The sequence below is a fragment of the Callorhinchus milii genome, unplaced genomic scaffold (genome assembly GCF_018977255.1).
Source record: "Callorhinchus milii isolate IMCB2004 unplaced genomic scaffold, IMCB_Cmil_1.0 Scaffold7, whole genome shotgun sequence".
Lineage (NCBI taxonomy): Eukaryota > Metazoa > Chordata > Chondrichthyes > Chimaeriformes > Callorhinchidae > Callorhinchus > Callorhinchus milii.
The window spans coordinates 8,597,072-8,621,223 of record NW_024704748.1 but is presented as its reverse complement, the minus strand read 5'-3'; the positions used below and the strand labels follow the sequence as shown (position 1 = coordinate 8,621,223).

The following is a 24,152-nucleotide window of genomic DNA, read 5'->3' as shown; positions in this document are numbered from 1 at the left end:
CACCATGCGAGGAAAATGAATAGTTTGGACTGTACAAGCATCATCATTGCTGTTTCAATGATTAAAGTAAGGTGTAATGATCAAAGAGAGGTTGAAACAGTGCATCTTGGATGGAGCGTCTTGGAATGGAAAACTACTTTATCGCATGGACTAGCTGAGAAAGAACAAACATCTGTTCCCTCATCGGTAGTTGTGGGGTCCCCAAGACTTGGCTCTTGCCAATCTGTGCCTAATACCTTCCGGAATTAGGTAAGCAGGATACGTCCCTCCAGGGAGAAAGTGTGGGTTCCATTCCGACAATCTATCTCTGGAATTTCCATGTGTAGGTGGGATGCATGGAATTGTCATCTCCGTTTGGATACTCTTAAGCACGGTGACAGGTTTCCGCATGTGTCAGGTACCTGGCTGACCAAAAATAAAGGAGCTGTGGATATCTCAAAACTAGTTTTCAAGGAGATCGTCTCTCTCTCTCTATTAAAGGGCAAGTTTTGAAAACCATGGCTGAGAAGGTAGGCCACCAAAAGAGATACTGCATGAGTTGCAATGTTATTCAATAAATGGAGAAGTGACAGGGTATAAAGAGACAACAGCTGCTGAAAGGAAAGGTGAGACGGTTAAAACTACATAGCCTATTTCATGCTGTTTTTAGTCCACAACTGTTTTAGAGGCAGGTAAAGCCATATCTCTCTTTCTCAGCCACTGCGGTTAGAGGTAAGACCCTCTCACAGGAGGACTCCAGTCAAGGCCTGCAGCTTAATCTGTATTTGTATCTGCTTGTAGTCTAACATAGGGAAATAACTATCTCCTCGCTGGTACTGGGAGTGGGGGAGTGGGAGAGGAGGAAGAGATTTAGTGCAGACACGAGCAGCGGTTGGAAGATGAGAATCAGGGGCCAGTAAGACAAACGTTAGATATAGAATGTATCAACATGCGCAAAACAGAGTCAAAGCACAGACAACACAGAGTAAAATGCCAGAATCATACCAGCTGGACCACGAACAAAATACTGTATTGAGAGGGTGGACACTTTAAGTAAGCAGAAAGCCTAATGTAGTACAATCTGTCAGAGATCAATGATTTGAAAGAGCAAAAATGGTATGGTCTGCGTTAAATGAATAACGGTAACACTAATGATAATTCAATACATTAAAAAGCTCTTGCTATCATTGTTCAGCTCAGTCAATGTAACTTTTGTCAGCGGTGATCTTGCCCTTCATTACATATATGCACAAATCTATTACACCGATTAAAATAAAGGCAACTGAATAGTTTGTTGTCACTGAATTACATTTTATGGCCCAAGTGATATAAATTGTTGCTGTTGGCAAGACTGCCACTGTTCCCCTTTCCCAGGTAAAAAGGAATAAACTAGATTTCTTGGGATTTATGCCCTAATTCTCAGACAATTCATATCTTGTTTTAGGTGACTGATATTTTTGTGCTTATTACATGAAGGAAATGTAATTTTGTTCACCCAGTTTTAGTGCCCCCAATTATCATTACAGCTACGCTGCCTCAACTCTGCCCAAACAACACTTCTCAACTCCATTCTGAGAAAAGTTGTCTTTAATTGCAAGATGTCCATGTCCCACACCACCAACCCCTATAGAATCCTAAGGGAAACTTAGGGCTGATGAGTTGAATTACGAACCCTTCGCACTGTCAAGTGCTTAGATCTTGTTTTCTAAATGCTTGCAATTGAAGACAGGATTTTCATTTTACTATTATAATTTTGATTGTTTACATTGTGACTGATGGACTAACATTTTTTAAAGAACTAATGGGCTTAATGCTTTATTTTCTTGCATTTTTAAAAGGCAATAGATTAAAATTAGAACAATGATGATAAAATATATTAGAAATTATTTTCATAAATAGAGCTGGAGTATTGTGGAACAAGATCAACAGTCTCACTCTCCTCCTCTCTCTACATTCCTGAAAGCACCCTCCTAAGTAGGCAAGGGGTGGATGTCTTCACTACAGAGGATATTTAAGGAATGAGCTGATTTGAGAGTTGAACAATTGGCCAACACAGTTTCCAAAGCAGCAACCTTTCAGATGTCAATTGGGTTGCTTATGGTTAGAACACAGAGTACACAGATGAATCAACAATGATTGAAGCACAGGCTTAGATGGATGAAAACACTGCTCTTAGACAGAAAGGATCCCCTATTCTCCCCAGTCTCAACCTTCTTGGTCAACATTATTTGGGGCAACATGCATTCAGCGTTTGTTCAGCATGCAGGTCTGGTTGTATAAAAACTGCATGAAGGCAAAATTCTCCGCACCAAGTGCTTCCTCTCAATGTCAGCCAGGCCCTCGACTTGTCCAGTGACAGCATCTTGACCTGGTGACAGTAACATGCTCATAGTCATGGGTTCTTTTATCACATGCTCCGTGACAATAAAACTCATGGCCTTTGACCAGCATCAGTTTGAGGTAAAATAGATTTCACAGACAATGGTAATAATAATCTTTGCATATGATATAGCGCCTTATGTCTTCGAGATGTCTCAAAGCGCTTCACAGAATATAATATAAAGTGAATTGACTGTATATTCTGTGGGTGAAACGTGGCAGCTAATTGCGCACAGCAATGTCCCACAAACCGTCATGGATTGAGTGACCACATTTTTTTTTGGAAGGGTTTATTACCCCTGGAAAATCTGCCAATCGACTAACAACTGAGTTTCTACTTACTGCTTGGTAAACAGAGATGTGTGGAGTGAGGAAACTTGCCTAAGATTTTGTCTGGGAATCGAACCCGGGTTCTCTCGCTTGTGAGGTGAGCATGCTAACTACTACACTGCAGAACTCCACAATGCTTATGGTTCCTTTATTATGGTAATACATAATAAAGGAGGTTTCACGTTTTTCCACATAAAGCAAACATTTTTTTCAAATGCAATATACATTTTTCAGTGTGTGAAAGCTAAAAATTGGTTATAGCAGATAGAGCCACTGTACTCCAGGCTGTGGGGCGGGTGGGGGTGGGGGGGAAGAGAGAGAATGGGATGGGGTTAGGAGAAAGGGAAAGGTGAATAGATTCATCTGGCCTTGAATTATCTGACAAACAATTCTTTCAAAAAAAATGTAGTGCTCTATAGTTATTGGATTCAATGCAACAGGAATGTTGGTAGCATCATGGTTTGGGATCTGAGTTCTAGAGGAGATGGAAGGGGAAGTGTAAAGTAGAGTGATGGCTAAGTTAGTATCAATGATTGTAAGCGATGGAGCTACTGGTAGCATGAAGTCAAAAAGCTGCCAACAGAGTTGAATGGAGGGAGAGGATGGAAGGTGGGCTGCCCAGTCTCGCACATATAGTTATCAATTCCAAGCATGCAAAGCGTGCAGTCAGTATTCCAACCAGTCAAGGAGGCATCCAGTGGAAAATGGGTTAGTTTTTTTTTGGTTTGGAAAAGGAACAGCCCACTGCAGATGGGGTATTTCCCTATGTCACAACCAGACAAGCAGTTTACCTGACAGGCCTCTCTTTTTGTTTCAGCTGTCCTCACGGAGACAGAATCTTCCAGAACAATTTAATTGTGCGCAATTCTGAGATGTCTATTTGCCCACGTGTCAGACCTTGTATCCCTTACTCATGTTCAAGCCAACAGGTCCATGCAGGACATATCTGAAGATACATCTTCTCTCTACAGTTTTACTACCTTTCTAAATCCAATTCTCTCTCATTTCCCAGCTGGAGACACTCACCAGCTATAATCATTCATTCAGCCTTAATAAACCTCAAAGAATTTGCTGTACCAGTGATATCAAATTGAAATGAGCATCTCCTAGTGATTCAACAATTGAAGCATACAGATTACAAGATACTGCAGCATGGGTTTAAATCAGTTAACTGGGCATTAAACAGTAACATTAAGTTATCATCTCAATTCCATCAGTTTTCTTTTCAATAGACAGCTCAGTCCTGCCGCAGAACTGGCCTGAAATTGTATTTAACAGCTGCAGACCTTCAATGTGAAGTCACGCGTCAATGGAGACAGACAATCAGGTCTCGACGGAGATTTTCACGCAGGCTTGTTTTAGGAAGGAGGAGGGATTGAATTGGATTATAGAATCCTAGATTCATACAGCAGAGAAGGCGCATCGTGCCTGTGCCAGCTGTTTGAAAGAGCTACCAACTTGTTCGACTCTTACCCATAGCCTGCAATATTTTCCTTTCACATACCAACTCAATTCCCTTTTCAAAGCTACTATCAAATCTGTTTCCACCACCATTTCAGGCAGTGCATTCTAGTCGTAACAACTCTCTGTTTTATTTAATTATTTTTATTTTATGGATTATTTTGTAAGAAGTAGTCACAGAAATGATCATTTTACGTCCTCTTTTCTTATAATTGCAACAATATCCTCTGAGAGTTACAGATAAACCTTGCCAGTCTGACACTGATACTGTCTATTTAATGGGGCTTCTAAGTGCACTGAGATAGCTTTGCTGGAAGTAATAGGATTTGTGTTTTACAGTAACGGCCTCAGTGCTTGATCTAACAGGGCAACGCAGAGAAAGACTGAAACAGGAGCTAATTGTCTGTTTCAAATGTCATTTTTAGTTTATTTCAGAGAAATACGTGCTGGTATATACAGAGAAATTTCACATCAAAGCAGCTAAAGCACAAAATAATACAGGAACCGAATAAATAAACCCTGCCTTTCACCAAACAAACAATCTCCCACACCAAATCTGACCTTAAACACTATTCTCATCAAATGTCACATGTCCACCCGTCATCTCTATTCAAATCAACTACAAACATATTATCAGGTCACTGCCTAACGCAACAGTTAGGAGTTTGGGCAAAGTGCCACACAGCTCAGTCTTTCTACCATCTAGCCATTGTCCCAAACATCTAATACAGGGCATTTCTATACAGCACATGTGCTTTAACCCCTGATGGAGAACACATCCTGCTGATAATTTGTTTTATCTAGTCTTATTTTGCAAACCATGAATTCTCCTTCGTAAAAGTTTTATTTATTTTTCTTCTCTCCTTTCCCATTAAACTAACAGAAGCAGATTCCCCCCAAGATGACCCAGTGGGTAAAATGCACTCCACACTATTCTACTCAGCTATAAGAGACTGTATCTGTGTGTCAGTCCCCAGTCTGTGCTAAGAGGCAGGACACAAAGCTATAGTTGGCCTCAGCATTATTTGACTGGGGTGGCAAGAAAGCAAAAAAAAAAATCAGCTACAGTTCCACTTATCACTATTCAATAAGCTCTACTGGCAAGTGCCTGTTTGTGGCACAGAGCGAGTGGGATCAAGCATTGCCTTGATGACCTGAATGGCTGAATAGCCCAAAGACACTCACTAGGCTCACACATGAAAAATAGTGACTTGGGGCAAGGTATCAGAGCACTGCTGGCACCTGCAGAACCATGTCACAACATGAAATGAAATTGGCATGGGGAGGGGGGTGGAGGTGGGGGGGAGGAAGGGGTGGATTGGTGGGAGAAAGAAAACATGGAAGAGTGAAAAGGCAATGTGAAAATCCATCCCATACTCCTGCTCTTGTATGAGAATACACTGAGAGATTTACAAATACCAAACTGTCTTTAAAGACAAACTTTCTTTGCTTGAATCCCTTCATCCTATCCTGATTAATTTCCAGCTTAGCTACGTTAAATCTCCCCCACCCCCATTAAATGGTTCATAAAACATTTTGTTTTTCCTCAATCTTCTGAAGGAATGCTCGTGCAATTATTATTATTAATAATAAATCATTGCATTTGATATAGCACCTTTCATGTCAGGAGGATGTCTCACAATGCTTGACAGGATTTACTGTAGAGTGGAGTTACTGTGTATTTAGTAGACAAATTATTAAGGAATCACTCTTTACTTTTTGCTACTGGAAGTGACTTTAATATAACACCCTGATGTTGTTGTGTAGTCTGTTATAGACTAATTGATTTTCATCTTGCATATCAATCTTATCACTTACCCTGGAATCTGATTCACACTAGGCTAAACCCACAATAAAATACTACCCTTCCCAGGAAGCTAGGCTGTGTTTTGGGAAGCCCGATAAAGCAGCAAATAATTTGTTCAACCAACGCAGTGTTTATGAGAATTAGACTCCAATTTTTGCCAGCGGTTTGACTGTCTGAGAAGTGGAGAATGAGGGAGGGTAAGGCACAGAAAAGGAGAGGGGAGGGACAAAAAAAAATACCTTAAATGGAGTTGCCAACACATGTGTGATCTGGTGATTACTGCATCCAAGGGCTGGTGACTGTGGATTATTAAAGCCTTGTTGGTGACGAGTAATGTTGGTGAGAGGCAGTGACTGTTTTAAGTGAGATCTGCAATGTCCCAAATCAGCAGGATTTTCAAGAATCCACAAAGCAGCCATCTTGGACTTTGTTAAGATTTCAGCTTTTTAACAGAGATGCTGTTCGTTGCCATTGAGCTTCACTTCATTAAATCTTCCCCATTCTATTAACAATCAGAAGTAGGAGTAGGCTATCCAGTCTATCGAGACTCTTTGTTAATCCCAGCTCCCTGCTTTTTCTGCACATCCCTTTATACCTTTACCTCCAGGCATCTATCTACCTATCTTCCTTTAAATATCCTAATTTATTCTGCGGACAGTGGCCCTCTGACTACAACGACCTGATGTATTGCTGTGTTCAAGTTAAACTGTGTTCTGTGAGGATTCCCCATATTCTGACAGCAACCACTTAGTTTCAACTTGCACCTTTACTTATACAAAAAACAGATATTTTTTCATCCAGTATCTCACAATTCTTTCTAAATGAACTCAAAGATGTAGAAGCTGACTCCTTATACAGAAATAAACCTTTTAGCATTTTATTGGCTGAGTACATTGGGAAGACCTGTCCTGCTAAGCACTAGTACATTGTAACAGAGGAGGGATACAAGGCTAAGGATCGAAGACACTCAACAAGCACTTGATTTAACTTGTTATCTATCTGTTCTTACACTAATTTTGTTTAGCAACTGTGACAGTAACAATGCTTTTTTAGTTTGATTAGTCACCGTCTTGAATTGTCTTATTGCACGTGGGCATTTTACCCTTTAATGTTTAGGATCTGTGCAGACAGATCATGATGCCAATTGCGCAATTTGGCAAATCGTGGACCTTTTACTTCATGTTCAAACTTTTCCCTGTGGCGTAGAGAAAGAGAGAAAGAGAGAGGAGGAGAAAGAGTAAGGGATTAGGGAATATGGCCATTCCCCTGCCTTATAAACCAAACAACTTACTCAGTCTTACTCAGTCACATTAGTTACCTAATGGAACTGTGACTACAACAGCAAAAAGGAGGAAAATGCTTTGCATGTTGGTTTGAGTTATAAAGGCCCGTAAAATGGAAGCCTCTTTCACTTCAAAAAAACCCCACGGGATTCAGTCTCAGGAACACAGAACGAACCATGGAATCAAAGCATTCCCCAGTCACTGTTAATGTAGTCTGGACAGACCATGTTCTCTGTGGCGAAAGCCATTCGGGTAACACTACATTACAGGACAACACAGATGCCTTACCATGGCCTATCAAAGTAGGCTCACACCCATTAATGATACATACATAAGCATGAATTACACAATGTAATTGTACACACATCCCCACGGCCCTAGATTTCTGCCCGACCTTAGCTGTGTGTTGTATACGGTTGGTCCAATTGATAGGTTTTTGTATATATTGAAACCTGATTATTTCTAAGCTTAATGACCAATTAAGTGTAATGTCCCACTGCCTTATTAACAATAAAATGTTTGATGTACGTGTTAAGTAGGCCGAGTGACTGCTGCTGTCGCCAGGTGCCTACCTTGATCTCTTCATGGCATCCTCATCCGGATCTTGCACTGAAACAAGAGGGAAAATAGTTTAATACAGCCAACAAAAAACTTCTTTACATGCACAGGGCTCCAAGTTAAACTGCGGATCTGGTGGGATACTTGCAGGATATTTGTGGAAATTTTCTCTGCCAGTCTGAAATCTGCTCTCAGCCAAGCTTTGGAATGTTTAGTTTTCAGGAAAAATTAGAAATCGGTTACTTGCAGCACATGGTCTAATGGGTTTCACTTCAGTTTCTCAACTTTCCTTTCCTCAAAGCCCAGGAATATAACTGAACCTCTGCCCTGTGTCCATGTATCTAATGGATTGTACAAAGCAAAGAGAATGAGATGAACATAGACGTCCTTGAATTGAGAAGGGCAGCTTCCTTTTCGCCACTCCCCGAATCTAGAGCTAGAGGGTTAGAGTAGCAGACTTCCTTGGGAATCTACTTCATTACCTTCTGAAAGGTAATGAAGTAAGGCAGAAAGAGCAAGCGACGTTCCAGTTGGGTGGGTAATGTCCTCCAGAGATTCTTAGAATAACACTTTATTATTCATAGCTGGGTACAATGTGTCCCGTCAGCGCAGGTGGTTAAAACCCTACTGTATAGACTAAAACTGAGCTGTAATGCCAGGTTCAATGTTGAATTAGCTATCTTAGCCAGGCAAGCTATGCGGTTTTAGCTGGTTAGATTCCAGTAGTATCCCAACGCACACTCTGGCATCCGCAAAACTTGGCTCTGGCCAGCCTGCGCCTAATACTTTGCTGAATTAGGTAAGCAGGATGCGGTTAGCAGGATTCCTGAATTAAATAATCAGGACTCTCCAGGAAGAGAGTATACATTCCCTTACAACAATCTATTTCTAAAATTTTCACGTGTGGATGGGATGCATGGAATTCTCAGTTTGGGTTGGATATTCTTAAGCACGGTGATGGGTTTCCGTATGCGTCAGACACCCGGCTGACCCAAAGAATAGCCAGGCAGCAGCTGACCTCAGTCCCCTGGATTACGGTTTTGGAAGGGAGGAAACAGGGAAGGGATACCTACAGTGACCCTGTTCCCAAAGATTGTCCAGCACCTCAGCTGGAAAGCATGTACACAGATGTTGATTGTGGGTCAGTACAAGTTGTCATAGTTAACTGCCATCTACCTAAAGCACTTTGAGATGCCCTCCCAGCCTGAATGGCATTATGTAAATAGTATTGTATTCTCGTAAAAAGATCAGTGTTCTAACACATAATATTACTGACTTTCTGAGAGAAAGGAGACTCGTTCACATGGGATAGATTTGAACGCAAGTTCCGGGGGCAAAAGGGCAGTGTGAAAACACTGTCCTTTTGCCACTCAGTCCCTTTAATTCTAAGAGGCTATAATTCCCATGAAGTTTACATGGCTCTGCATCAAAAAGCAGGGTAAAATGTTTGTAAAACGAGTAACTTAATTATGAAATTACCACGATGTACAACACATCCTGTCTTCACCTTTACGTCAAGAGATAATCTATGATTTTAAGTTTGATAAAAATGTCCTCATCCTGTTTTCACAACTGGTACGGATCTCAGGAATTTCAGTCTTGAGAAAGATCAAATACTTTTAATATGTTTCACTTTAAGAACTAGTAACAGCAGCTGACAACCAGATAACTTGGAGTCCTGAGCATGGCTAGAGGACATGGTAGGGGTGGGGGGGAGGGGGAAATAGGCAAAGGGAATATTAAATAAATATTGTTTATTTAATAAACTTTTAACATATACAGAATACAACAACATATTGCATTTGCTATATTCTGAGATAACAACACAGTCCAGACCCTCCCCCACACCCGCCTGTAATTTTAATTGAGCTCCATCACTCCTCCATGGTTTTGTATGTGAATAGCAATACCGTCTGCTCCCCTGTCCGTTCATTCACACACCTTCACCTCAGCAAAAGCAACACACTCCATCAGAATGAGAGCCCCACATGACCAAGTCCTGGGGAAGCATGGCACAAATGAGCAGCCAGGGCCCTCACTGAGGTTGACTTCTATATTTGCACTTCATTAACCTCATTAGACATGTGCAACAATAACTTGCATTTATATAGAGACCTTCACATGGGACAGCGTCTCCGAGGGCTGAGTTATTAAGGCCCGTGAAATGGAAGAGCTTCCTTCATTTCAAAAGAACCCATTCAATTCAGTTTCAGTAACACAAAATTAACTATATGGAATCAAAGCATTCCCCAGTTAATGTAGTCTGGACAGACTATGTTCTCTGTGGAAAAAGGTGAATGAACAGTGATACTGATTTATTCCCCACCCCAGTTTGGATGTTACCTGTTCACACCCTAATCAATATGTTCCATTACATCACTGAGTAAATAGGTAGATGAACTGAACCCCAAATAGTTACTGTGATGGTCCGAGCTACAATATATCAGGACAAGTCACCAGGACAACAATTAAAGTATTAGCAATGATCTACTGCAACATTTCCCCCCCAGAAATGTCCATGTGTTGGTGACAAACATATATGGAATTCAGGCTGATTTAGATTGTCATGGTGGTTGATTTCTGAATGTGTCAGGCACTCGGCTGAGCAAAACTGGCCATTGAAACCACTTATACATTAATGTCTTAGGACAATGTGCAGATGTACAGAGCCATGGGCACCTGAGAGTGATTGTAATTTTAATATTCATGGCCCCAGAAAGAGATTACAGTCTTGTAATTCTGTATCCAATCCACTACCATTTATTATTGCACCATGACTTTAAACAGGACTGTTTCAGTTTGTGTATAGATTTCACATGTAAAATGGTTAGAGCAGACTCTACTGTGTAGCAGCCTTTTCCCAGACCAGTGAGAGACAGAGAAAAGATGCAGTGATGGATTGGATCATTGTTGAACCTTTTTGAAATTGGCTCATCACATTAACAGCGCATCACAGTTGAGCGTTCCTGCAGTTTCCTATTGTGTTTATGATGGAGCAAAAGTTACCACAGCTGCACTTATGCCGACACACCAAATATCTGTACAATGCTATAGTCACCATTACATTCAGTACGTTACATGACATAGTCTTTTTGCATCCAGGGTCAAGTACAGAGCAAAGTTTGGTTTACTCTGTCCATCAAAGGTTAGAAGCAAGGTACAGCTCCCTCTACCATGCCCAACACGATGCCTTCAATGCCAGCTTCAGAAGAGAACCTCCAAGCATTATAATTTCACATATCAGCCATCCCAATGGCATCTCTGTGTAAAGTAGACAAGTTAGAGCTTTGAACTTCGGGCCTGTTTCCCAGTGAGAACTGAGTTTCAGACTATCCAGCTCCTTTCATCCAGGACTCGTTGCAGCCAGCAGAGGCTGAAGAGACTTTCATCCCATCAGCTTGGGCTGGAATTAAACTCAGGTCCGAGAGGTAAAGAGGTAGCTGACTGATGCAGTGCACTGTTTACTCCACATTCAAATAGAATCAAAGGATTTCTGTACTTACAGTATTCCGTTCCTGTCAACTGGGCGAGGACGCGGAAAGATTTGGACTGCAGGTTAGCAGCCCGGCGAGCCCACTCGTCCACCTCGTTCTGGGGGCCCACCATCTGAGCCTTGTTAGTGTTACGAATGACAGCCTGGTAGACTGGCGAGGCGCTGTCAACCAGAGGATCTTTAACATGAAGGTTACTGAAATAGAGAGATTTTTATTTTAAAACTGCTCTATTAGCCTCTTAGCCCCGTAGCCTCTTCCTTTGCACGCCCAACCCTGAGGGTCCCCAGACTCTCGCTAACCAAAAAAATCCTTAAATTTTAGAAACCTTACTGTTTGTTAGAGCTCACATCCCTTATCTATTTCCCAAGTTTCTGCCAATGCTGGTCTATGGGTGTAAAACGACCAGGGGTATTGTGTTGAGGGCACTAACCTCCTTCCTCCCCCCACCCCCCTCTTCAAATTTACAGCAACTGGCCTCTGCTTGGTCCAAGGCAATGCAGCCGAGATCAGCATTTCATTCAGAGTCGCAAGCAGGACCTCCAACAACAAACCGCCGTCGAGATGCTTTCTTGAAATTGAGATGCTGGACGTAATGCAAGTTCGAATCTAGATCCAAAATCCGATTAGAACTGAATGGAGATGCTGCATTTGAATAGAAGCTCAAAGAAACATTTGTATGTACATTGCATTCAGTGACTACTGAATATAGTGGAGTCCTCTTGAGGTCAATGTTTGAAGAAAAACAAGTTGTCCATGGGTCCAAGATCTGGCCTTTGGGATTTTCTGGTAACGTGTTGGGCAACGTTTGCATTTCACAAGATTCAAGAACATTGGCAGCCTAGTGAGCCCATTGGTCCAACTCCCGCTGGGGATCCAACGGATCTCGTCCTTCACACTACTCACTCCACTGTCCTCCCATCACAGCATCAAGTTGTTTTAAATAGAGCAGATTACCTGGTATTTACTCAATGTCTTGCTCAAGTTTCTAGAAGTATTCTGTGTATTAATGATTTCCACAAACGTGCCCCTCCTCTGAATGGAATGAGAGACATCCTCTCTACGGGGCTTGTTGGAGTCCCAGTACCACTTACGAGTCATGTGGGCTGTTCAGTGGGTGGGAAAGGAAGAAATAGTTCAGCTTAGAAATATTCTGTCTTTTCCCCCCATGATATTCTCTTTGTTACTTTTTTTAAAAAAACAGAAACCATTTGAGATTTTAAATGTTTTAAAAAATCTATAGGAACGTACTGACCTCTTGCTTGGATGAATGCAGTGAAAATGCCAATAAAGTATGAAGCCGTAATTGCAAGTATGCATTAAGTGTTGTAACACCCAGAGAATCTACCATGTTAATATTTTTTTCAGCTTCTTGGTCACATCAATGGGAATCACAGATGTTTTTGTGTAAAGTCCAAAACTGTAACCTTTGCAGGACTTGTCGTGGTGAAGGAAAAGGAACAAACATTTGTTCTCTTGTTGTACAACTCATGTGAATCCGGCAGCAATGTGACTGGGTTTCTTGCATAACTCAAGGTTGTTTACCTTACCATAGCGCTGTAGGGTCTTGGAGTATCTTTGATTTGGTGTTCCTGAGGAAGAATATTGTATTGCGGCGGAGGCCACTGTATTGCGACGGAGGCCACTGTATTGCGGCGGAGGCCACTGTATTGCGGCGGAGGCCACTGTATTGCGGTGGAGGCCACTGTATTGCGGCTGAGACCACTGTATTGTGAAGCCTTGACTGTGTCTGGGCTGAGACACAAATGGCTGATATCATCTCAAGAGATTTTCTTCCTCAAATGAGGACATGATCTGAAATGAATGAGCCCAATCCAACTCCCTAAGCAACATGAAATTCCTGTAGGAATGGACAGCTTCATCGGATTGGGAGCTCTCAAGGGATAGAGTAATGCAGGTAGTCAAGGGAACAGAGTTGAAGAGGGCAGCCTTGTGTTGTTAAACTCTCATCCATTGGTTAAGCTGGAATTTGCCCCCCTCGGTTGGTGCCGGGGCATGTCTTAGGCCATTGCATCAATGGGAGAAACAAGTAAAGAAGAAATTCCACATGTAGACACAAAGAATATGGTGGTGGGTGTTTAAACGGAGTGGGCGAGCCATCAATGGGAATCAGCATAAAGAATTCAAGATACTAAACCTAAGCAAAGGGCATAAGCAAGCTATGCCGATGCTTTACAATAGTCCTTTTTCTTGTTTTAAAAACATTGTCTATAAAATAGAATCAACATCACATTACAATAGTTGAGTAGCTGCATTATGCACAACTTTCAAAGACATTAACTAGAATAGATAGATTCTGCCATCACATTGCCGCTGTGACAGCCAACCTCTGATTCCTCACACCTTCATGGCTTTGGCCCTCAACCATCATGGCACTGTGGTACTGTCCCATCATTATCCCACACCCATTGTACTTCATAAACGACAGCTAACTCACAAAGGCAGCCATTTGGATCAACAAAAATTGCAGATGTGTAATGAAGGGGCTGTTCCTGGAAGACTATTAGATCTCTTCTTTCCAAAATACCATCCTACCATCACAACATCAAGATGTTTGTTAAATAAGTCCAATCACCCTTCCTCAAAACAAACCTCAATGTTGATACCAAGTAAACTGTCACAAATAAAGGTTCCAGGCTCTAAAAGACCATCAAGCATTCCAAAATTCACCTGGTCTTAGCCTTAAAATGCAAGATTGGCTAGCATTTTGGAAATTTGTGCCCGATCTTAAATTTTAAATGAACAATCTTGAGGCTAAGCTCATAGAGAATTTCGAACCTCTGGTATTGACACGACATGGAAGTAGCAATGTAATGGAGAGAAGCTGGCCTGCCAACCACCCCAACATGATGGGCACTAGTAGAAGATGAGACCAATGATGAGCTGATCACTTACTGTCCAAACAAAATTGAAGGAAGAGGTTAAAAAACTTTAACCTCTTCCTTCAATTCTTCCAACTTAGACTTGGTTTTCTTAGTTCACATCACAATGAACTCTTAAGCATGGTGATGGGTGTCTGCATGAGTCAGACACCCGGCTGACTCCCCCAAAGCAATACTGCAGAAACTTCAACCCTATATATGTCGATGGTGCAGTGGTCAGAGGGAGCAATAACTGATTCCAGTTCAGTTATTGGGCTGATGGGATGGAACTGTATTTGGATGGTTACAATGGGTATGTTAACCTAACAAAACATAAGTGACCTCACACCATCAGAAAACCATACAAGCTCATCCTTCTGCTACCCTCCCTTACCCAGATACCATCCAGTTTCTTTCTGAATGTCCCTCTACCACCCCATTTTGTAACCTGATCCATACATTTATACCTTGCAATATGTTTTCCTCAAATCAATATCAGTTTGATAATCTTTTAAAGTCAAGTGAACAAAATTCAGCCTAGACTTCCAGCAGACAGGAGAGAGGCTTGAAAAATTGGGATATTATGGTGAACAGAGGGCCCATTTCATCACAAATCCATAGCAAAGCTATGATTGTATCCCATTACAATGCCCAGCACATCAGTGCCACACAATGCCACAATGTGGCCTGAAACAGATAATGGCCTCTTCGGCCTATAGCCCCAGTCACTCCTACAATTATAATTGATAATCTTATCACCACTGACTAGACATAATTTCTTACTGCACATGCACACACTTGTTTGCTTAGTTCACATCATGATGGACAATACCACAGACACCTCAGCCAGATATTCAGTATATAGATGGTGCACTGGTCAGAGGGAACAATAACTGATTCCAGTTCAACAGATTTGAGCTGGTTTTAGATAGTCAATTCTCATTAACACACACCGGACTGATGGAAGTACTTAGTTCCCACTGGGAGGGGCAACAGAAGCATAAAGTGCCATCCACTGCAAGAGGTGAGATCTTATCCAAAGATACTGTGATAAAACTGGACCATTTTAATGGACCAATTAAAGACGAATGAAGTCCAGGCAATGTTGTCTTCCTTGGAGAGAGTCACTAACGACTGCCCAGTGGACACCCAGCAATAGATTATTCAGGAATACCAGCAGTTGGTTTGGGATCTTCTGGTACCATAAACATTCCATGAATGTATCACCAAAAATGGTTACAAATTATGCAGCTAAATTTGGAAGATAACTGTGGGTAAATGCATGCTTTCTAAACTATACAAATATGATGAACTCATGCTAAGATGGACTCTTGTTAAAACAGATTAATGTTAAAAGGGCCTCCAGAACAACACACACCAAAGAATAGCCCCATTCTCAGGTTTTACTCCTCTGTGCAACCTCCCCTCTTCTACCACTAGCCTTCAGATTTCCAGTAACATCTGATTGCATTGAGAACAATTCTCCTATTGACCAGCTTTGTTGTTGCCTTTGCTCAGAGAATTGGATCTCTTTCTGCTTAGTCTTCAAAGCGACTCACCCTCTCTGATCAGTAACTGATTGTGTCTTCTGACATGAGACACACTGTAACGCTTTTCTGCCCAGTTAGAATATCTCATGGTTAAAAACAACAAATTGTATTTGGTTGCAAAACACCCTCCTCCACACAGGGCATTCCTGGTTTAAATAGTCAATGTCAAAACAACTGCAGACAATATGAAAAAGTTAATTCTCTCACGGATAGACTATGCACCACCTCACAAAACATTGACCATGTCAGTTAGCTCAGGTTAGCAGATTTTGTACTCGTGATCATTTGCCTCTTCTGGTAAAAGTCATCAATCCAGGGGACATTGTGTTCTGGAGCACTGTGAAGCCTTCAATACCAGCTAGATGTAGATGTAAGTAATGCATGAGTTCAGAACCACAAAGCAGGTCACACTCATTCAGCATTCCATGCAATACCTTCAGATCAGACATTGGCATTTTTAGGTTTTGTACCAAATTTAACCAAAATCAATGGAGAAACTATAACCTAGAGCAATAACTGATGGACCATATTTTTTTCAGGTCAATACTAGGCTACCTCACTGGCATATTTGTCAGGAATAGGATACAACAAAATGAATGGGGAAAAGGAGTCCCATTCTGTATCCAGAAGTTGAAGTTAATAACAATCACTCACAGAACCTACAATCACAGCACTTTACAGTAAATCCTGTGAATGCTTTGGGACGTCCTCCCAACATGAAAAATGTTTTTGCCAAATGTAAGGATTATGATAATAATAATCCTTTCATTTGATACAGCACCTTATCATGTCGTCGAGATGTCTCAAAGCACTTTACAGGATATCCTGTAAATTTATCTCAAAGCCAATCAATATTTCAATGATCTTACTCCATATGTGTGGTATCCTCTTTTGAAATGGTTTTACCCAAATTTCTCAGTTACCCCAAAGTTTAAATTATAAAAGTGCTTTAAACCTTCATTGATGTGAACAGCTTCTCTGGATAAGCTATGAATTCCCCTTCTTAATTTTGAAAACATCTCTCAGTTGCCTTGCGATTATCTCCTTCCCCACAGGAACAACCCCGATTGACTTAAACCTTACTCAGAACATAGATTCTCAAGATCTCTAATCATGTGGATTTGCCCCATGATGAAAACTCACCAAGTCAGCACCGCAAACATGTCTTCTATTAGATTCTTTCCCTCTGCTAACACAACCCATGACATGTTTGCCCTTTTCACTGTCATCAATGGAAACAGCCCTCCATAAGTTTGTAAAAATGGAGAAAACCCAAAACTGCTGATGTCATGACACAATTTCAAATGTAATGAGAATGAAAAAAGAACCAAGAAAACAGAAACTCACACCTTGAAGAGTTGGGATTGAAACGGTGTCTCTTGCCCACGTGAGTTTAGTACAGAGAATGGGTTAAGATATATTTAAAAAAAAACGCTGATGACCAAAGATGGACCTACTTACGCAAATGGAGGTTCAGGGCCACTGAGAGTCACATGATCAAACACCACATGGGCATTTGGATCATTCGTTTCCAGGGTTAGTAGGAGGAATGATGGTTTGATTGGCGGATTACAAGGTTGATGGTTGTTGTGTGTTAAGAGATGGTGAGGGTGAGTGGAGTGGAGGGGTGGGGGGGGAAAGAGGGGAGGAGATGAAAAGAGAGAGAAAGTAACACAATAATTAGCATACAATACCACTCGTCTACCAATCATGACTCATGATACAGTGATACTTGATCCATAGAAGTTATCACAATGTCACACCTTCACGAAGGAGTTCCTAAATGGTATAGACTGTGACCATAGTTATACTGCGGCCATGTGGAGTCTCAAGCTAGAAAGCTACTACCTTTCTTGGACATCACTAGAGGAAGGATTCCTTCTGCAACACATTTTATGATCATGTTTAAATAGTGAGATCCTAATGCAGAAACCTTAACATTGATGGCACACAATTTGGAATGGTTGTTTCTTGACTCGGTCATGACATTTCAAACCTAGTGAAACCTTAGCATTGAGCGCTCCAGTGTGGGTCAAATTCGGAATAAAGTTCCTTCAACGTCACTCCAAAGTTGTGGATATTGGATCCATTCAAATTTTAAAGACTGAGGTGAATAGATTATTGTTAGGTAAGGGTACATTGAGCAAAGGCAGGTAATTGGAATTGAAGTACAGACCAACCATTATCTAATACAATGGCGTAACAGGCTTGAGGGGCTGAATGGCCTAAACCTTTTCCTATTTCCTACGTTCCTATCAAGTCAGGTTTAGTACAGCATGAAGTACATCCAAGGAAAAGGTCTTTCCCTGAAACCCAGCCACAAAATAGCACTTGTTGCTGTACTAGGAAACTGTTCCCATTTCTGCCACCTGCCACCCTATGACTCTGACCAAGACCGCTGATTGTATCGATTTATGGACAGCTTTGTATTGGTTTATTAGGAATTGGAATGTCATTGGTTAAATTCCTCTCACTGTGGAGCCTCAAGGCTAGCAGATCTTCACTCTCTTGGTCTGAACTAATTGGATTGAAGTCAAAGAGGTGAAAGCTGTGTATGCCACCCAGCTATCCTTCAAACTAATAATTTTCAACTTTTAACAGAAGAAATCCCAGTTGTTTTAAATCTTACTCAGAACATAGAAGATCATGATGGGTTTGTGTGAAATTTTACTGTGGAGTTGTGATGTTCTGCTTGAGGAACTGTGTTGAAAACACAATCAGCAAACTATCTGTGGCATTGGCTACTCTTGGGTTTCACATGCAGATCTTGGCGATGAGCTGCAGTTGTGTTCAGTTTTATTCTGTGCTGATTTTTACTGAAATCACTGCTCATTGAAATGACAACAGATGGAATACACACTCAATACACACACAATCATCTGTGACAAGCCGCAAGGAACCTACCACAAACAAGGTAGCCCCAATGACCCTTCCAGAAAGCCAACAATGCCACCACCCAATTGCAGCTTGCGGGAGTGCTTTCGTTGAAAGTCCTTTAATTAATCCACCTTCCTTCAACTGTTAAGTATTTGGTTTCCATGATATGAATTCCTATTTCTTTTGGAATTCCGACCCCTTCAATAGCTCTTGAAAGTCTTATCATGCAAGTGCGGATCGGAGTCTTTCTTGGCCTACCTGGAGATATCACTTCCCCTGGCATGGGCCTGACCAGCTATGGCGTCCATGATGGCATCCTGGGAGTACATGCTGATGGGCGTGTTATATTGGGCGTGGATGATTGTGGCTTTGCCACCAGGGCCTTTCACCTCGATGGGCTTGTGCGTGGACATCACTGAATCCTTCAGGACATTGGGGTTAAAACGCTCCACATATTCGTTACTGGTGAGGAGAGGGAGAGAGGAAGGAAAAGACAGTACAATGTGAAAGGAAGAGCCAGAAGCAGTGAAGGGTAAAGAGCAGTTAGTAACAAGCAAGGGAACGGCAAGCACAACCTCCGTATTCTCATTTCCACTTAGTTCTGTTGCTGAGATAAGGATCTTCATCTTTCTCTCTAGAAGATGTCCAAATAAACACTAAAGAATGAGAGGATAATGGATACTACCCCTGCCCCCCTCCCAACCTCTAAGCTATGCAAGTCTGATGGGGTTTTTATATTGGGCATGGATGATTGTGGCTGCTACACCCAGACCTATTCCCTCCCCTACACCCAACCTCTCCCCCAATAAAAATAATAATAATACTTGCATTTGATATAGCATGTTATTGAGATGTCTCAAAGCGCTTCACAGGATATACTGTAAAGCACATTGACTGTCTATTTTGTGGACGAAACGCGGCAGGCAATTGCGCACAGCAGTGTCTCAGAAACAGCCACAAAGTGAGCGATCAATTTTATCCTTTTTTTGGGGGGGGCTGGGAGGGATTATTAACCCAGTAAAGAGATCCGCCAATCGAATAACAACTGGAATAATAGCACCATCAACTGAGATTGGGAACCCTAAGGGAATGGTGGTGGAGGTTTAAATCAAATTTGTGCTCTGACCTCTATCAAATGTGAACCTAAGGCTTAGTCTTAACCCAATCAGAGTACAGATGTAGGACATCAGGGCAAATAACACTCCATGGAGTTCCTTCCCTGATCAGACGACTCAAGAGAGTCTTAGCGATAAGTTAACCGCTCTCCCTCCCAGCAGTGTAAAGTGTTACAAACAGAATGTGATTATTGCAGCACAGAGTCTCTGACAAAGCTCAACTGTAACTAATCAATCACAAGCATTTTCTCCTGATTGCACTGACACACGAAGGTGTTAATAGTCAACTGTTTCTCATGCACAATCCTTCGACATATGACATTGACGTGCTGCATGCTGGGTGTGGTGGGGTTCTGTGTCACATACATCAGGCACAACAGGAAATGTTAAAACCGCGAGTGGGTGCTTGACCTCATTGCCACTGCTAACTCAGCCTCATTAAACTTTCCATCATTTTCTAACTCAAGGCAACTGCTCAAGGCTTCGAGAGAATAGCCCAGCAGACACGAGGTGTTAGAGTACAAATCACAGCCCGGCAAACAATAACCCCAACCAGCGTGGCTTTACGGCTGTCCCCTTCCCCTGGCTGGAGGGTACGTCGCAGAGGGGAATGGGCCACAGTGAAATCTCAGCTGCCATAGATGCTGAGGTCCAACCTCAGCTGACACTTAATAATAAGAATAATCTTTGTATTTGATAGGTGAAGCTGGTGTGGGGGGGCAGGGAGGGGGAGGTGAGGAGGAAACAGGTGACCAAAAGAAAGGACTTAAATAAGGTATTCAGGTCATTGAGTTACAAAGTTCAGTACCGCATTGTTTGTGATTACGCCCCCCCTATCCTGGGTGAACTGCCCTTGGCTTCAGAAACCTATAACAAGGCTCCCAAGCAGCAGAACCACCCAGGCTCCATCACTCTCTTTGCTGTCTCCTTAGGTGGTCACCAAGCAATGTGTCTTCAGAATGAGGATGGACACTCTCCAAAAAGCTCACTGCAGCAACAACTCAGTGCTAGTGGGGCAGGTCCTGCCGCTGGAGTGTGAATGTATGTACCTGGAGGTTCATGTGGGTGTGTATGCGCGTGTGTGTGTGCTACTGTGCGTACATATGTGTGCGTAAGTGAGTGTATACATGTGAGTGGTTGTGTATGTCTGGGTGCGTAGGGATGTGTTTGGATGTGAGTGTGCAAGTGTACGTATGAATTTATAATGAGTATGTGTGTGTTGTGAATGTGTTTATATGGGCGTGAGTATGTGCATGAGAGTGCGAGTGTGTGTTTGTGTGTGCGCTTTGGTGCGTACCTGATAAATCATCTCGCAAGATTGACATCATTAAGATAAAACACAGCTGCATCATAGCAACAGCCATTATTAAGATCATAAGATAATTCCAATCAACTTGGGTCTCCCGACCCACACCACACACCAATACAGAGACAGCAGATCCAAGGGAGCAGCACAACACAACACAGGGGCTACATGCTGCCCTCGGCACAGCACACAGCACACTACCACATGAAGGTTGGGCACTGACTTGGCTGCAGTGTTCGCGATGACCTGTGGAAGGAACAGAATTGAAAAGAGTGTTTAGTACTTTATCACATTGCAGGCTAGCAAACCAGGAACACAAGGGCACACCACAACTCCCGCGTCTCTGCGCCCCCTTATTTTATTTTGGTGCAGCGTGAATATATCCCAAACATATTTTCGCAGGATGAATTGATTTGTGTTACAAACATGGCAGGTAATCTGCATTGGCAACATCCCGCACATGGCGAGTAGTTGACTGGCTAAATTCATCCACAGAATAAAGGATTAATTAATCAAACAAGATAGACCAGAACACCAGGAGAATTTCATATTCTCTCTTACAATAGTGCCCAGGCGTCTAACAACAGTATCACTCGTGACCTCAGTTTAATGCCTCTTCCACAGGTTGGCAGCACCAACAGTGCAGCAGACTGGCCCGGCACTGTATCGGATCGTCTACCCGTAACAAGAGCGTGGAATCTACAACCTAACATAGCTTACTGGTCTGAGTTGTGCTGTGAAGTTGAGACAGTCCAGCTTCAAGAAGACCTTACTTACCTTCCCGCCCACCCCCCAGACGTTATTGTTAGTCCTGAGGTCAGCCCTGAGCAAACAGTTACAGACTGACCTAAGCCGTTCATGAACACCTCAGGCCCACTGCTGCCCAATGACAGTCATCAAGCAGCAACAAAACATCTACACAAAACAAGCCTAATAACATCCCCGTGATATTGGTCCAACGTGTCAGAGCATAAGAATTTACTAGGCAAATGAAGACCAAGGTCCATCCAGTTCACCTTTCCCAACAGAAATCTATCTAATTTGTTCATGAAAGAATCGACACTTTCTGCTTCCACAGGCTAGGGAGCCAGTTCCATACATTTACTACTCGCTCACTAAAGTAGTGTTTATAAATACTGCTGTCCAAAGAGAGAGAGAGCTCTGCTGAACACTGGGCTTCAGTATTTTATTGCTGCCACTAGAGCCTGCTAATGATCAGTGCTCCAGAACCCTCTTGGGGTTCAGATGAGGTACAGCATTGCCATTCATTTGGTCGATACTCTCCACGGGATGATTGGGCTTTGGAATTAGTGGGCAAACCCTAACGTATGAACTGGATCTGGCTAACAAACTAACAGAAGAATGTCCAAGCCTAAATTAACCTGTACTTTGCTTTAATGTCTCTCAGTCAGTCACCTGCTGACACTGAGTGCGATGGAGGGGAATAGATACACACATCACAGGATCATATGAAGTGATATGTGCTGGGATGCTCTCCATTCTGGGAAGATCACCAGCTGGAGCAAGTCGCTAAACTATTTATCACTTTTTTTTAAAAGATACTGCAAATTCAAGCAGAACATTTTCACCTCCCATTGACTCCGGGTATCCAACCCTTCCCCCCTCACTTGGTCTCTGCCTCCCCACCCGGTCTCCATTTCTGAGCCGTTCCCCTCTCCACTGTCTGTTGCTCAGCCGCTTCCCCTTGCCCCCTCATACTTCTCCCCGTCCCTGAGGCTCCCCAGTCTTTGAACAGTGACCCCCTTCTCTCTTCTAGCACCTTTCTCCAGGGCTCTGAGCTCCCCCTCCATGTAATGAGGTAGGTGAGGGCTGGTGGCAAGTTTGGTGTTCATTGCGGATAGTCTGAAATAACCCTCCTCTACCCCTGCTACAGTTACACCAGCAGCTGCTGAGAGAGTGGCTATATTTGGAAGTAAAATGTGGGCTGCTTGGTCGACACAGCTTTTCCCGAATAGAAATCCCTGCTTTGCAAACGTTGGGATAATTTTAGAGACTGGAGAGAATACCGCAACCACTTCGTTCTGGAGGAGCACACATCCTTCCCCAGAAGGTTCAGCCCAATGTCTCATTGAATGCGAGATGTTACAAAGATGTCCCATCTCCACTCTGGAGTGTGGAGGTGGCCATCCATCACCTAGCTCCTTGGTTGGACCCAATCCTGCAGGTTACCTGTCCGCATAGGATCTGTCTGCATGGTCTACAGTCTGTGGACTTGGGCTGAGTGAAGGCAACAGCAAACAGAACAACCCTATCCCAACGGAGGTGGACTGGGCTGAAGGTACCTCGCTCTCCGCCATTTGTATTTGATATAGTACCTTATCATGTCGTCATGACGTCTCAAATCGTTTCACAGGATTTTACTTTAAAGTGTGTTTGGCGACACTGGCAGTCAATTTGCGCTCAGGACACTGGGACAAATTCCGTTTGTTGTTTCAATAGGATCACTGAATCTTCAATGTCTACCTGAACAGACAGACGGGACCTTGGTTTAATGTCTCATCCAAAGAATGGCACCTCCAATATTGCAGTGCTCCCCCAGCACTGAATTAGGGGCGTCAGCCTAGACAATAAGTTCCAAGTCCAAATGTGGAGCTTGAACCCACAACCTTCTGACTCAGAGGCACAAGTGCTAATAACTGAACCAGACTGGCAATGGCCCAAACCTGACTGTCCCGAGTTAGAATGCAACAGTGAGATGTTCAGGGAAGATCAGATGAAGAAACCTTTTGGCCCATTTGATCATCTCATTAACATTATCAAGCTGTTACTAAAAAGTCTAGCAGCCAAGCCTCCATCACCTGTTCAGTTGTTGAACCTCTACCTCTATGCAAAGAAAATATCTGGTGTCCATCCTAAAATTGGTTTACTTTCTCAATTCCATTTAGAATAACAATAAAAAAATCCTTGCATTTGACATTGCACCACCGCCTCTCCTCCCTCATCCACCTTAGTGGGACTGCACCAGCCTGGTTCGAGATCTACCTAACACACCACCTTCATTTTGTCTCTTCAAACGGTTTCTCTTCCTGTCCCTGCCCAGTCACTTGTGGCGTATCCAGGGCTCCATCCTTGGCCCCCTCCTCTTCCTCATCTATATGCTCCCTCTTAGCGAT

The 24,152-nt window shown here is 42.6% G+C and overlaps 1 protein-coding gene across 3 annotated transcripts in view; it reads right to left on the bottom strand.

Annotated features, from left to right (window-relative positions):
- Positions 1–4,551: 4,551 nt before the first annotated feature.
- LOC103182341 (LIM domain-binding protein 3) overlaps positions 4,552–24,152 on the bottom strand; it is a 56,639-nt gene continuing 37,038 nt past the window's right edge. Inside the window, exons 5-10 of one of the 3 annotated variants that reach the window (XM_042336914.1) lie at positions 21,242–21,264; positions 18,856–19,059; positions 17,182–17,202; positions 11,301–11,485; positions 7,812–7,848; positions 4,552–7,151 (exon numbers count right to left, since the gene is read on the bottom strand). In XM_042336914.1, coding sequence (XP_042192848.1) covers positions 7,055–7,151; positions 7,812–7,848; positions 11,301–11,485; positions 17,182–17,202; positions 18,856–19,059; positions 21,242–21,264 — 567 coding nt within the window. In that variant the 3' untranslated portion in view covers positions 4,552–7,054. The remainder of the gene's footprint in view (positions 7,152–7,811; positions 7,849–11,300; positions 11,486–17,181; positions 17,203–18,855; positions 19,060–21,241; positions 21,265–24,152) is intronic. The other 2 variants (XM_007899321.2, XM_042336913.1) reach the window with 2 other exon arrangements.